Raw genomic sequence first — 12627 nt, forward strand, 5'->3', positions numbered from 1 at the left:
AGAGTATCCTGACCTTCTAAAGGTGGACCATAAAGAGTATCCTGACCTTCTACAGGTGCACCATAGAGAGTATCCTGACCTTCTACAGGTGCACCATAGAGAGCATCCTGACCTTCTACAGGTGCACGATAGAGAGTATCCTGACCTTCTACAGGTGCACCATAGAGAGTATCCTGTCCTTCTACAGGTGCACGATAGAGAGTATCCTGTCCTTCTACAGGTGCACCATAGAGAGGATCCTGACCTTCTACAGGTGCACCATAGAGAGGATCCTGACCTTCTACAGGTGCACCATAGAGAGTATCCTGACCTTCTAAAGGTGCACCATAGAGAGTATCCTGACCTTCTACAGGTGCACGATAGAGAGCATCCTGACCTTCTACAGGTGCACCATAGAGAGCATCCTGACCTTCTACAGGTGCACGATAGAGAGTATCCTGACCTTCTACAGGTGCACCATAGAGAGGATCCTGACCTTCTACAGGTGCACCATAGAGAGGATCCTGTCCTTCTACAGGTGCACCATAGAGAGCATCCTGCCCTTCTACAGGTGCACGATAGAGAGGATCCTGACCTTCTACAGGTGCACCATAGAGAGTATCCTGTCCTTCTACAGGTGCACCATAGAGAGTATCCTGTCCTTCTACAGGTGCACCATAGAGAGCATCCTGACCTTCTACAGGTGCACCATAGAGAGCATCCTGACCTTCTACAGGTGCACCATAGAGAGGATCCTGTCCTTCTACAGGTGCACCATAGAGAGCATCCTGACCTTCTACAGGTGCACGATAGAGAGTATCCTGTCCTTCTACAGGTGCACCATAGAGAGGATCCTGACCTTCTACAGGTGCACCATAGAGAGGATCCTGTCCTTCTACAGGTGCACCATAGAGAGCATCCTGACCTTCTACAGGTGCACCATAGAGAGGATCCTGACCTTCTACAGGTGCACGATAGAGAGTATCCTGTCCTTCTACAGGTGCACCATAGAGAGTATCCTGACCTTCTACAGGTGCACCATAGAGAGTATCCTGTCCTTCTACAGGTGCACCATAGAGAGTATCCTGACCTTCTACAGGTGCACCATAGAGAGGATCCTGACTGGCAGCATGACGGCCTTGCCATCCATGGAGGACCTTTACTCCCAGCGGCTCAGGAAGAAATCCCTACGGATTATCAAAGACCCCCATCACCCCAGCCACAAACTGTTCTTTCTGTTGCCGTCTGGCAGACGTTACCGCAGCATCCTGGCAAAAACAAAAAGATTCGGAGACAGTTGCTTCCCGCGGGCAGTGAGACTGTTAAACAAATGAACTGCTGAAACAATTTCATAACATTCATCTGCTACTCAGTAATATATATCTACTATCTAATATATATCATTCCAATAACTTGTATATAGACTCGTACTGCACTATTCCACATACTCACATTATTTTAGAACTATTTTTCTTTTTGTATTACTTTTACTATCTGTATTATGTTGCATTGTTGGAGAAGCCTGTGACATAAGATTTTCAACGACATAATTACTCTGTAGCTATGTCAGATTGACAATAAAGAACCTTGAACCTTGAATAAGAGTGCACACATTAAAATAAAAAGCAGAGGGTAAGGCTAAAAGGAATGGAAAAGGAAGATCAGGTAGAAAAGCCAAAACAGAGAGGAAATGATCTGATCAAATGACGGCATTCAGTGAAAACTAAAAAACTGATAAATATAAGTAAGTAAAAAACAATTATTAGGAAATAACAAGGACAGGGAAAAGAGGAAACAAGATGATTACAAATTAAGTGCAAATCAATTTTTATTTGAACAGACTCACAGGCAGTTTGTTGAACAGCCGAGTGATTCAACAAGTCTTGGCTTTTTCAATTTCTTTGCAGAGAAATTAATCTTGTCCAATTAATCTAAATGATGTAATTAATCCATTTACAAGGCGATAATTCCTCCCTGAGCCCTGCTGCTGCCTGCTGTCTGTTCTGATGCACTGCTTGTCTTTTAAACTGTTATCTATGCAGAAAACGTCCACCGAGCTTTAATCTGTGCTTCAGCAGCACCGGTCAGCTGATCCATTGAGGCAGCTGGAGGTTTCAACACTCAGTCAACAATCATCCCACGTCTATTCAGATTCCCCTGTTGTTTAAGATTACCCCTGACACCAAGGTATTATACAGCAATGATATGAATATGATATTACTCATCAGCTGAGCTCACCTTGGCAGCCACGCTGTTGGGGATGAGCGTCCGGACCACCACCCCGGCCGTCTTCCCGCCCACGATGCCGAAGCCCAATCCGGATCCATCGTTCACGAGCTGGATTTCCTCCACGTGACCCCACTCATCCTTCAGCATAATGATGGGCACACAGACTTTCATTTACAGGCGTTTGATTGATTTTTGATGATCCTTTTTTAAGTTGTTGTTTTATGTCAGTGACACTGGGACAGTGTCTATTTCCTGGGGTTGTTGGGTCTATTCCGTCCTAAGTATTGTATCACCTTATGACTGTTGAAAATAAAAACTATAGAACACAGAAGGAAAAATGTAATCTGACAGACCTATAATAAATATTTAGGTTATATACCAGTACCAAGCAAAGCAGTATATTTTAAGAATCAAATCTGCAATTGAAGTGTAATAAATATAATTATATTATTAAATCTATTTAACATTTTTCTTGGAAGTGTCTTTCCAATAATTTCTCTCAATCAAAGGTGTCCCTGCTTGTTCTAAATATTTTTTCATAAAGAAGACAAATAGAATCTTAATTTTTTTTTTAAAAGGACAATAATGCTACATTATGCACAAATGCTTCAAGTATTGCTGCTCTATATCTCTGTAAAGGTTTCATTCAGTGCTGCTTTGCTGTGTTCTTTTGCTCCCTGTTTATACTGTAGCATGCGTTGCTGTATTACATTCAAGTCAAAAACCTCAAATCTACACAATGAAAGTTAATAAGCTGCATTTCAGGAATCAAAGTGAATTTGATTCAAAGCATTTACTTTTGGTTACAGCAGAAGGCAGAACATTTTGATCAGTTGATTTATTTTATCAAGTCTGTGCAGTCGAATCACATTTATAAACAAATACAAAGTTACTCTCCTTATCAATAAAAAAAATAAAAAATGCGTTAAACTCAAAAAATGCTGTTGTGTTTATTTTTCTCGTTTTTCTGATGTTTATTAGCTGTCGGTCCCTTTTCAATCAAACCTACACGCTACCGTTTTCTAGACTTAACAGGTATGTTATGGTAGTCAAAAAATAAATATATAATATAACCTTCAGCTGTTAACATCTGTATGCCTATATAAAATGTCTTTCTTATTTTGCGCAGTTTGGGATTAAATGTTTGCACAGAAATATTTGTTTGGAGCGTGTTTCACGACAAACACAAACAGCGTTTCATCTGGTCAGCTATTGCTGCTTGTTAAGCTAGAACCGATGCAGACTTGCTGTTGGAGGGTTTAATAAATAGCTTTCACCTCCCACTAGTTGTTTTAGCATCGCCCTTAATGTTGACGGCCCTACAGGCAAAAGCGCAAACGAGAAGGAAGTGGGGACGGTGTAGGGGTCGGTGTGGAGCAGGGCCTCACAGTGCTGCTGGCCGGCTATCTGTCGTCAGGTGAAAGGTCTTTAAAGTGAACCCCAGCAGGTAATTACCAGCTCTCTGATAGCAGCTGCTGATCAATGAGGCTGCAGAACATACCTGCACACACTAACACACACACAGTCTGCTCTCTTATTACAGCTCTCATCTGATAGAGGAGATCTTCCTCTGTTTGATGAAACAAACCTCCTCCTCAGCTGATCCCAGGAGGCTGGAAGAGGCTCTTTGCCTGGTAAAGTCGAATCACACTGAATGTGTTCAATGTTCTCCTCTCCAACAGAAGTTCACTCTTTTCACACGAGGCACTCTGTTACTGCTGGTCGACACTGAGGTAAAGTGTTGAGTTCCTTCTGGTTCTGCAATGAACACAAAGGTGGAAACCACTTTTGCGTCCCTGATATTTCTTTGTTTATTATATCGTGAAAAATAACCAATACATGTGATTAAGTTGACCAACATGTCCTTGTATTTGAAATGTAACTTCCAGACAGAAACATAACACTCTGAAATGAGCTGGAGGTCCCCTGTTCTCACAAAATAGTTTAATTACTCCCCTCGGGGACAAGTATTGAGAATTCAGCCAGCATTAGTTGTATTAGTTTTTGTGCGGTGCTTTTCGTTATCAGATATGTTTACTCTGAGAAAGTCCTGTTCTGGTGGGATGCTTTTGTTGGTCTGTCTTCCACAAGAATAATTAAAGGCTAAATGACAATGATATATTGGGCGGTTTTTTTTATGGCCCAGGTTTTAGGTTTTTATAATAAGTGAATAGATATTAAGAGATTTTAGGAAGACAATTCTGAAAAAAAACACGGCAGACGGAACGGTTTCCACAGCACAGAGTATGAACAAATGTCAAGTATTGGAAGTTGACATCAGATCTCACTGTCTGATTCATCATCTTGCTGACTCTTTTTTGATCATTTTGATTTTATTCTCAACTAATTCCAGACTGTATTTTTATTCAAACAGAAGTTTTTGGCAATTGGCCCCTTAATGGTAGAGCAGGGGTCTCCAACACGTCGATCGCGAGCTACCGGTAGCTCGCAAGCCCTCAATAAGTAGCTCGCCAAGCAAATCCAAAATGTAAAAATACACACACACAAAAAGGAAATAGAGAGAGAGAACTAGAGAGAGCACACCTTTATCTATTTAATATAGTTGTAACAAATAAAGTAAGAAATCATTCCAATGTGTACTATATTGTATTTAAAAGGAGAGTGATTAGTAAAATATGCATACATAAAAAGAAAAAATGCTAACTAGGTAACATAAGATAAGAATAAACAAGTTTAAATGATTTGTTATTGGTTGTGATCATATTCTAAAGATGTTTGGATTATTGAAAAGTATACAGCTCTCTTTCATCTGAGTGTTGAGAGCTGTATCCATCAATTCATGCTGTGCTCAAAGTGCACCAGATTGATGCATTTCACTTCAACATTTAAAAAAAAAATCTTCCCGGGTTGTATGTCCCCGGACCCCCCCGAGAGGATGGGAGGTCCACCCCCAAATAAAGCAGGGTAAAATAATAAAAAATTGCATACATGTTCAAAAAAGAGGAGTAAAAGTAGCTCACGACTTGTTTTATTTTTTGAAAGTAGCTCTCATCCTAAAAAAGGTTGGAGACCCCTGTGATAGAGTATACCCCAGAACAAGGTCAATATTCTTTCTACTTTCAAATATAATCAGTGATGCTTGTTGGGAAAAAGGCCTGTACAAAAAGCATCCATTTTCATATTTGACAAAACCTTTGTTTGGCAAGAGGCGGGTAATGTGAGTTAATAAACTTTCTCCAGTTGTTCTTTAGTTCATTTCCTCATGGCTGAGGCACTTTTAAGCCCCGGCCACACGAGGACGCAAACGGACCGCAATTGTTATCAAAAAAGTATTCCGTCCACACGCAACAGGCACCAGAAACGTGTCCGTTCACACGAGACCGCTCGAAAGCGCTGGAGACGCTGTAGTACATATGCCGAGCCTGTAGGTGGCGCTGTACTCCTACCACAAAAGCAGCGAAGAAGACTTCCCGCGCATGGTTGCCATGGTTGCCCTTCTGTTTATTCTCCGCTGTGGACGCTCTGGCTCTTTTTCTCCCTCCCCGAGGCAAGCGTGTGCTCCTGCTGTAATTCTCTCCGGTTAGTCCACCAGCAGATGAAAAACACCCACCTCTCCGCCTCTTCCAAGGGATGAGGGGACCGTGCGGCAGAGTTTCAGTTAGATTTGTTTTCGCCGGTCAACATGTCCGTTAAAGTTCAAATCTTCCGGACAAAATTAGAAAAGTGCCGGTCAAAGGTCTTCTTTGTTATTTATTGAGCTTTAACCTGTTAAGCCCTGAGCCTGTTTTTCAGGTCTCAGGCTCGAAAATGACATTCCCAGAACAAATGACCATATCTTCCCTTCTAAAAGGGTTAAATTAATAATCTTTTTTCTCAAAGTAATGATAAACCTGTGAGTTGGATGTAGAAAAGTCAGAATCAATATAGATGTTTTTTATTTTAAAGAAAATTCAGATTTTACATTACATTATTTTGTACTTATAGTGAAAACCACCCTTGGATGATGGTAAGGTAGACTAAAAGCTTTATGAATCCAAAGTACAACATATAATAAGTACCCTGTATCAAGATTGATGCAAAACAAGTGACATTTGACCTTTTTAGAAAGATTTAGCAAAAAGAAACCACTTCTGGGGTCATTTGGGTGGATTTTCCATATCTCTGGCCCCCCTTGCTCGATTTTGATGGTTGACACCTCTTTCTGACCGTTAGAGCCAATAGAATCGAAGGGGGAGTCCCCCACACACACACGTTGTGAAGAGAAAAGGTGGGGGCTTTGCGCATGTAATTTTCCATCAGAGTGAACCTATCTCTAGCTTTGACATCTGGAAACGGAAAAGCAGTTTTAATGCTTATGGATTATCAGAAATCATTTCAAAGGGACACAGACACATTAGATTAACCTATGGATTAACTTCAGCAGCGTTTTTATCGTTTTAATGTCATTGAAGACCACTTTGGAGAGACTACAGAGCCAAGGTAAAAATGTTAGCATTTTTAGCTACCTAGCGTCACCTGTTTTGATGTCCGTTTTTGCTTATAACGTCGCAAATACGTATAATTCAGTGTTAATGTCGGTGTCAATCGATTCTGTGTCACCTCACGATGTAAAACAATGTGTTGGATGTGGTGAAAAGATAAATAATAAGGTTTTGTGAGTGATTTTCGGTGCAGTAAGGTGTTAGCATTTTTCGATCGTTGCTAATTCAGAGGCTCAGTGTTAGCATTGTGGGTTTTCTTTTGAAAAATAAATAAAAATGATCAGTTAGATGAGTTTCTTCCCGTTACATGGATATAAAACATTCATAGTTTTATTAAATGAACATGCCCTCAGACACTGTTTCCTGCAAGATGTTTTGGCAGTGCCCCGGTACCGGGGTCTCTCGGGCTTAACAGGTTAAAACAAATGAATAACGACTCTATATAATAATATATGAATAAAAAACGGAGCCTCTCTTTTCCTCCCCCTCTTCTGACAGCCCAGCAGCTGATCTCTGAGCAGGAGAGGTGGGGAGAGGCGGGGCTATTGCTTCAACGTTATCAGGAAATGATCGTATAGGCGTAAACACGGAGCCCTTTGCCCCCCCAGAGCGTTTCGTTCGCAGATCTACCCACCTAGGGACCCGTTATCGTTCTGCGTTTCCATGTCGGCCTTGTGTGGCCGAACCGTCTATCTGATAGTGAACTGTAGCAGATACGACCGTTATCGTCCTCGTGTGGCCGGGGTTTTAAAGCCCACTTCAGCTTTCTTTAATTGCACAATCTGTTATCTTTTATCTGTTATTTCTGCTACTTGTCATTTTAAGGAGGGCCATAAATAAAATTAAAAGTGCATTTGCCGACACGCTGTCCTAATCGATGATGGGAACATTTGCCCAGGTTTGAATACCAGCTCCAGAATCTGAATCTTTGAGCTGAATTTTTAGCCATGCAAGAAGAATAGCAATAAAACCCCGGGCAGAGTTGTGTTTTTTATGCTTGCGGCTCCATTAAACGTGACCTCAATAGAAGCTGGACATGAATAAAACAAAAGCGGTAGATCTGAGGCCTGGTATGCAGGACGTGGCCCCGGATCCAATGAGCAAGCAGGCGGAGGAGGGTAACAAACAAGAGGGGCAGTGTAATTCTGTGTGATAATGACCCGACAATGGAGCGGGGCAGAATCATTACGACTAGGCTAACCTGTGATCCTTGGCTCACATTAACAGTCCATGTCTGCTCCCGTTTGTCACCACATAGTTTCTCTTACAGGAAGCCTTTTCTTTTGGTTATTGAAATGTCAAAGTTCTTAAACATTTGCATATCCTCTGCGCATTTACTCCAAAAAATCAGGTGCATGTACATTAACAGTTTCTCTAATCTGGAGCATCTTGTAACAGAAAATAACTTACTTTAATACTATCATTGTGTGATTCTTATTTGCTAATGTATCTCTATTTATTGGCTTGCTTTTCTTTGCTAAGCTTGGGAAATGTCCTTATTAAGAAGATTTGTTGCAGTGTTGTTAGTTACACTCTATGTGCACCAACAGTATGACCTTCAGTTGAACTGAGAACATCCTGATACCAGTGGCGGCTGGTGAATCTTTCTCCAGGGGGGGCTCTACCAAAATGTAAGCAAACTTATACACAAACTCAAAACATCTGTCATATTACAACGCAGGCCTAGCTCAAAGGCACACAGCACTTGATACAGTCTATTATTTTAGTGCCTGTTTTTGTCAACCTCCTTATTATGCTTACTGATCCCTATCCTGTAGCCCTCATTGGACAGCAGTGTTTACTTTCCTTAACATGACTAGTCGCATAGCATCATCCATGTGGACTCTAGTTTGTTCATGCCTTTTAGTTTTTTCTGATATGTGCTTTAAGTCACTCACATCTGTCTGGATCCATGCTGGGTCTGGTCCATAGACTGGTCTGATCCTGACGTTTGAAAAGGGAGGCAGGGGAAGCTCAATATAGCACTGGTGTTGCTACAGGTAGTTAGCCCAGCCTTCTTGCTAAACCAGCTCCTTGAAAAAGAGCAGGTATACTGCCTTCCTCTGTCCTTAACTCCTGCCTATGTCAGGCTGATCAGGTCCGAGCTCTTTTACTCTCAGCTTTCCCTCCAGTGTCCTCCTCTCAAAGGCTGTTTCTTTAAGTGATTAAACATCATTTTCCTTCTCCATATTCGCTATCTAGTTTTGTTTACACTCCGTCTCCGTCTAACCCCTAGATTCCACCGGGTCCGTCTGCGGCACGTTACGGGCGCGTTACGGCTGCGCCGCGGTGCTCACAGCGATCGCGGCCACTCTAGTCAATGGGTGCTATTCCACCACACGCGGCGCGTTACAGCTCAGAAGCGTCCCAGAAGCGTCCCGGCGCAGGGCTCCTCTAAAATTAGGATCGAATCCTATTTTTGTCGCGGCGCAGCCGTAACGTAAGGTCGGGCAGGCAGGAAGTGGAACCTTCAGAGCATATATAGCATATATATATATATATATAGCATATATATATAGCATATATATATATATACACATATATATATATAGCATATATATATATATAGCATATATATATATATATATATATATATATATATATATATATATATATATATATATCATATATTATATATATATAATATATATATATCATGATATATATCTATATAATAATATAAAATATATATATAATGATATATAAATCTATCTCTCTATATATATATCTTACTCTCTCTCTCTCTATATCATCCGCATAATCTATCTATTTCTTATCCTCTTCTCATATATCTATATATCATCTCCTCTATCTATCTTCAGATCTCTCTCTCTCTCTCTCTCTCTCTCTCTCTCTCTCTCTCTCTCTCTCTCCCTCTCTCCTCTCCTCTCTCTCTCTCTCTCTCTCTCTCTCTCTCTCTCTCTCTCTCCCTCTCTCTCTCTCTCTCTCTCTCCTCCTCTCATATTCTCATTCTCATCTCGCATATATATCTCATCCTATCTATATCTTATCTCTACTCTATTCTTATATATATATATACATACAAACAAATTTTGCAGACCCTATCCCTCCGTAGTCTTTCAAGTAGGAGGAGAAATGCCAGCGTTCTCCTCCGGTTTACAGGCACTGTGTAAATTATATATATAGAATAATTATGATGATGAATGCATTTTTTTACCACTAAAATACAGCAACACATCTTTGATTCATGTCGTTTATAACTGGAATATTACAGTTATTAACTTTGTCTGTACAAAGTAGCCTGTCCAGGAAATATGCCCAAATCAACAAAAACTGCGAGCCGGCAGGCAAGACGCTCCGCTTCTGAAATGCTTCTGAAATGCGCCTGGTAGGGTATGACGCCGGAGGAGGCCGGACCAAAACCGCAACGCAGCGCAGACGGACCCGGTGGAATCCACTCAAACGTCAATCACTCACTCTGGCGCTCCTGCTGCCCCCTAGTTGTTGGCAGTGTCAAAAGCTGCTCCTATCCGTTGCGTTGCGTTGCGTTGCGCTGCGCTGCGCTGCGCTGCGCTGCGCTGCGCTGTGCTGTGCTGTGCTGTGGTGTGGTCTCGCGTGACCTGTTTCAAGTTCAAATGATATAATAACTACGCTCTAGTTTTTGTTATCGGAACAAGGCTTCATGATATCCTCCACAACAGCTACAGTATATAAACACGACAAAACTGATTTTGACAATTTTAGCCAAGTCTGAAGGTCTCTAAAAAAGAAAGTGTATAATTTGGTCTTCGGGTCTGGGAAGACCCGGCAGAATTGTTGTGGGTGACTCGGGGTCAAATTTGGCCCGATCAAGATTCATCTTTGACTTTAGACACCCCCCCCCCCCCCCTTCATCCACTGTAACAATAATTTTACGCAAAATGCACCTGGTCTCCCCTCCCTCTGGCCCCCCTCCCCCCACGGGAACTCGACCTTTCACAAATAATATGTACACTAACACTTGAACCTGAACACACACATGCACGTGTGCAATATGTGGTGTAATGTGTTTTGGGCCATACAATTAAATTACAACAGGATTGTAGGGTTATGAATGCATTATAAGTTAGTTATAATGTAGTTAAAACAATAGTGGATGATAGTCATTTATTTTTTGTGTTTTGGACTGAAATAAATCATGGGTCAAAATTGACCCGCGAACACCATGAACGGTAACAGCTTTTGAACACAACACAAGGGTTAAATGTGTTATTGTTTGCTTAACAAATAAATGTGCTTTCACACCTATAGTTTGGTTCATTTAGTTTGGGAAAAACTGTATAAAATGCTATATTGTTAGGTTTTTGTCCAATTTCTATTCCAGTCATGTTCTACAGATTGGCAGGTTCCTCTGATCGGAAAGTTTTGTTCACAGTCATCTGGCATTTTCAGGACCCATGTGCAGAAACACTCAGGGGACTGACAGAAGTTTCTGCAGAACATTAATAGAGTGGTGCAGGGATGACGTATTCACCCGGAAGTAAGCTGCGCATGGGTTCCCTCGACAAAAAAAGCAATGGGATTTCTCCATAGGATTTTGGAAAATAGCTGGAAATAAGGTCTGTGAAAAACAAACCTGTTTGATAAATGCACGTTTTGTTCAGCCGGATAATCTCCACATGTCTACCCTACTTTTATAATTTTCGAATCATAAATCTAATCGCCAGAAGCAAAATGCTAACGTTATGCAATAAAGGAACTACAGCCGAGTACAGCAGGGTCGCATGACTTTAACGTCACGCCAACTTAATTATCGATATTCAAACATACAGATTCTAAATTGTACAAGTTGAAGCGTTTGTTTTAACAGTTTGCAGCGCAGGTACTTGCTTTCAAGCAGAACAGCGGCAAACAAACTTAGCTGTAATGTTTACGTGTTCGGTGTAATGACGTACAACGTCCTCCACAACTTCTGTAGTCCTATTCAGCCACTTGGTAACAACCATCGTTTTTCAGACACGTCAACTCTTCAAAAATCACCAGTGGGGTCACTGCTGATGTATTTAATGTCGTAGAACAAAACGTGATCAGTCTCTTCAATGCGTGTCAACCACAGCCCTTATTTACAGATATTTTCCAAAATCCTATGGAGAAATCCCATTGACTGAGACGAGGGAACCAGTAGTGGTAAAATGCTAACTCACTTCTGGGTTTTAGGACTCGTCACGGCACCACTCTATGCTTGTGCGAAATTAAAAAAAGGATAACTGACAATATATAGGGCTGCAGAATTACTCAAAATGTTATTAAGGGAGTAGTGGATTATTGAAATTGTAGGAAGTAAAGTATTTTAAGAGGCTAAATATGTGTTGAAGATCATGTTGATAGGTCTACTAGAGAGTGTTCTAATGTATGACTGCAGCTCCTCTGCTCTCCCTCTCTCCTGCCTCTTTGACTCGTCTGTTGTGTCGACATTCATTGATCGCGCCACTTCAAAGGCTTAAATACATATTGTCAGGGGCGAGGCTGCATGTTGAGTACTAACTAAAGAGGAGAGCAGAGAAGCTAGGCTTTAAAGCTCATAAAAATCACCCAAGTCAAAGTCAGCAGACCTACAGCTCGTCATAAAAAGGAGGTCTCACCCTGAAACAAAGAGGCGTGGCCTCAAAGTGACCCTCATTTATGATTGATGTCTTCTCTGCAATGCTTGTTTTGAGTGACAGCCAAGCTGTGAGGTGATAACTGTGTGTGGGTAAGTTGGCTCTATTCGCTCTCATGGCTTCTCCTATCAACCTCCCCCAGTTCTCCCACACTATACCTCTCCTTTGCTCCCTCCACTGGCTGCCAGTGGATGCAAGAATCTGCTTCAAGACACTGGTGCTGGTCTACCAAGCCGTGAAGGGAACAGCCCCTTCCTACATCCAGGCCTTGGTTACACCATATACTCCAGCACGTGCGTCAGCCAATCGGCTTGCTACTCCATCACTGCGAGTGGGACCCAGGCACCCCTCAAAAAACACACCCGTTTGCTCTCCTG

The 12627-nt window shown here is 41.6% G+C and overlaps 1 protein-coding gene across 1 annotated transcript in view; it reads right to left on the bottom strand.

The window, feature by feature from the left end:
* The window catches only part of LOC117491104 (inaD-like protein), a 108336-nt gene that overhangs the window by 82007 nt on the left and 13702 nt on the right, over positions 1–12627 (bottom strand). The window contains 1 exon segment of the mRNA XM_034140955.1: positions 2218–2346. Within this exon segment, the coding sequence (XP_033996846.1) occupies positions 2218–2346 (129 nt within the window).

Source organism: Trematomus bernacchii, unplaced genomic scaffold (genome assembly GCF_902827165.1).
Source record: "Trematomus bernacchii unplaced genomic scaffold, fTreBer1.1, whole genome shotgun sequence".
Lineage (NCBI taxonomy): Eukaryota > Metazoa > Chordata > Actinopteri > Perciformes > Nototheniidae > Trematomus > Trematomus bernacchii.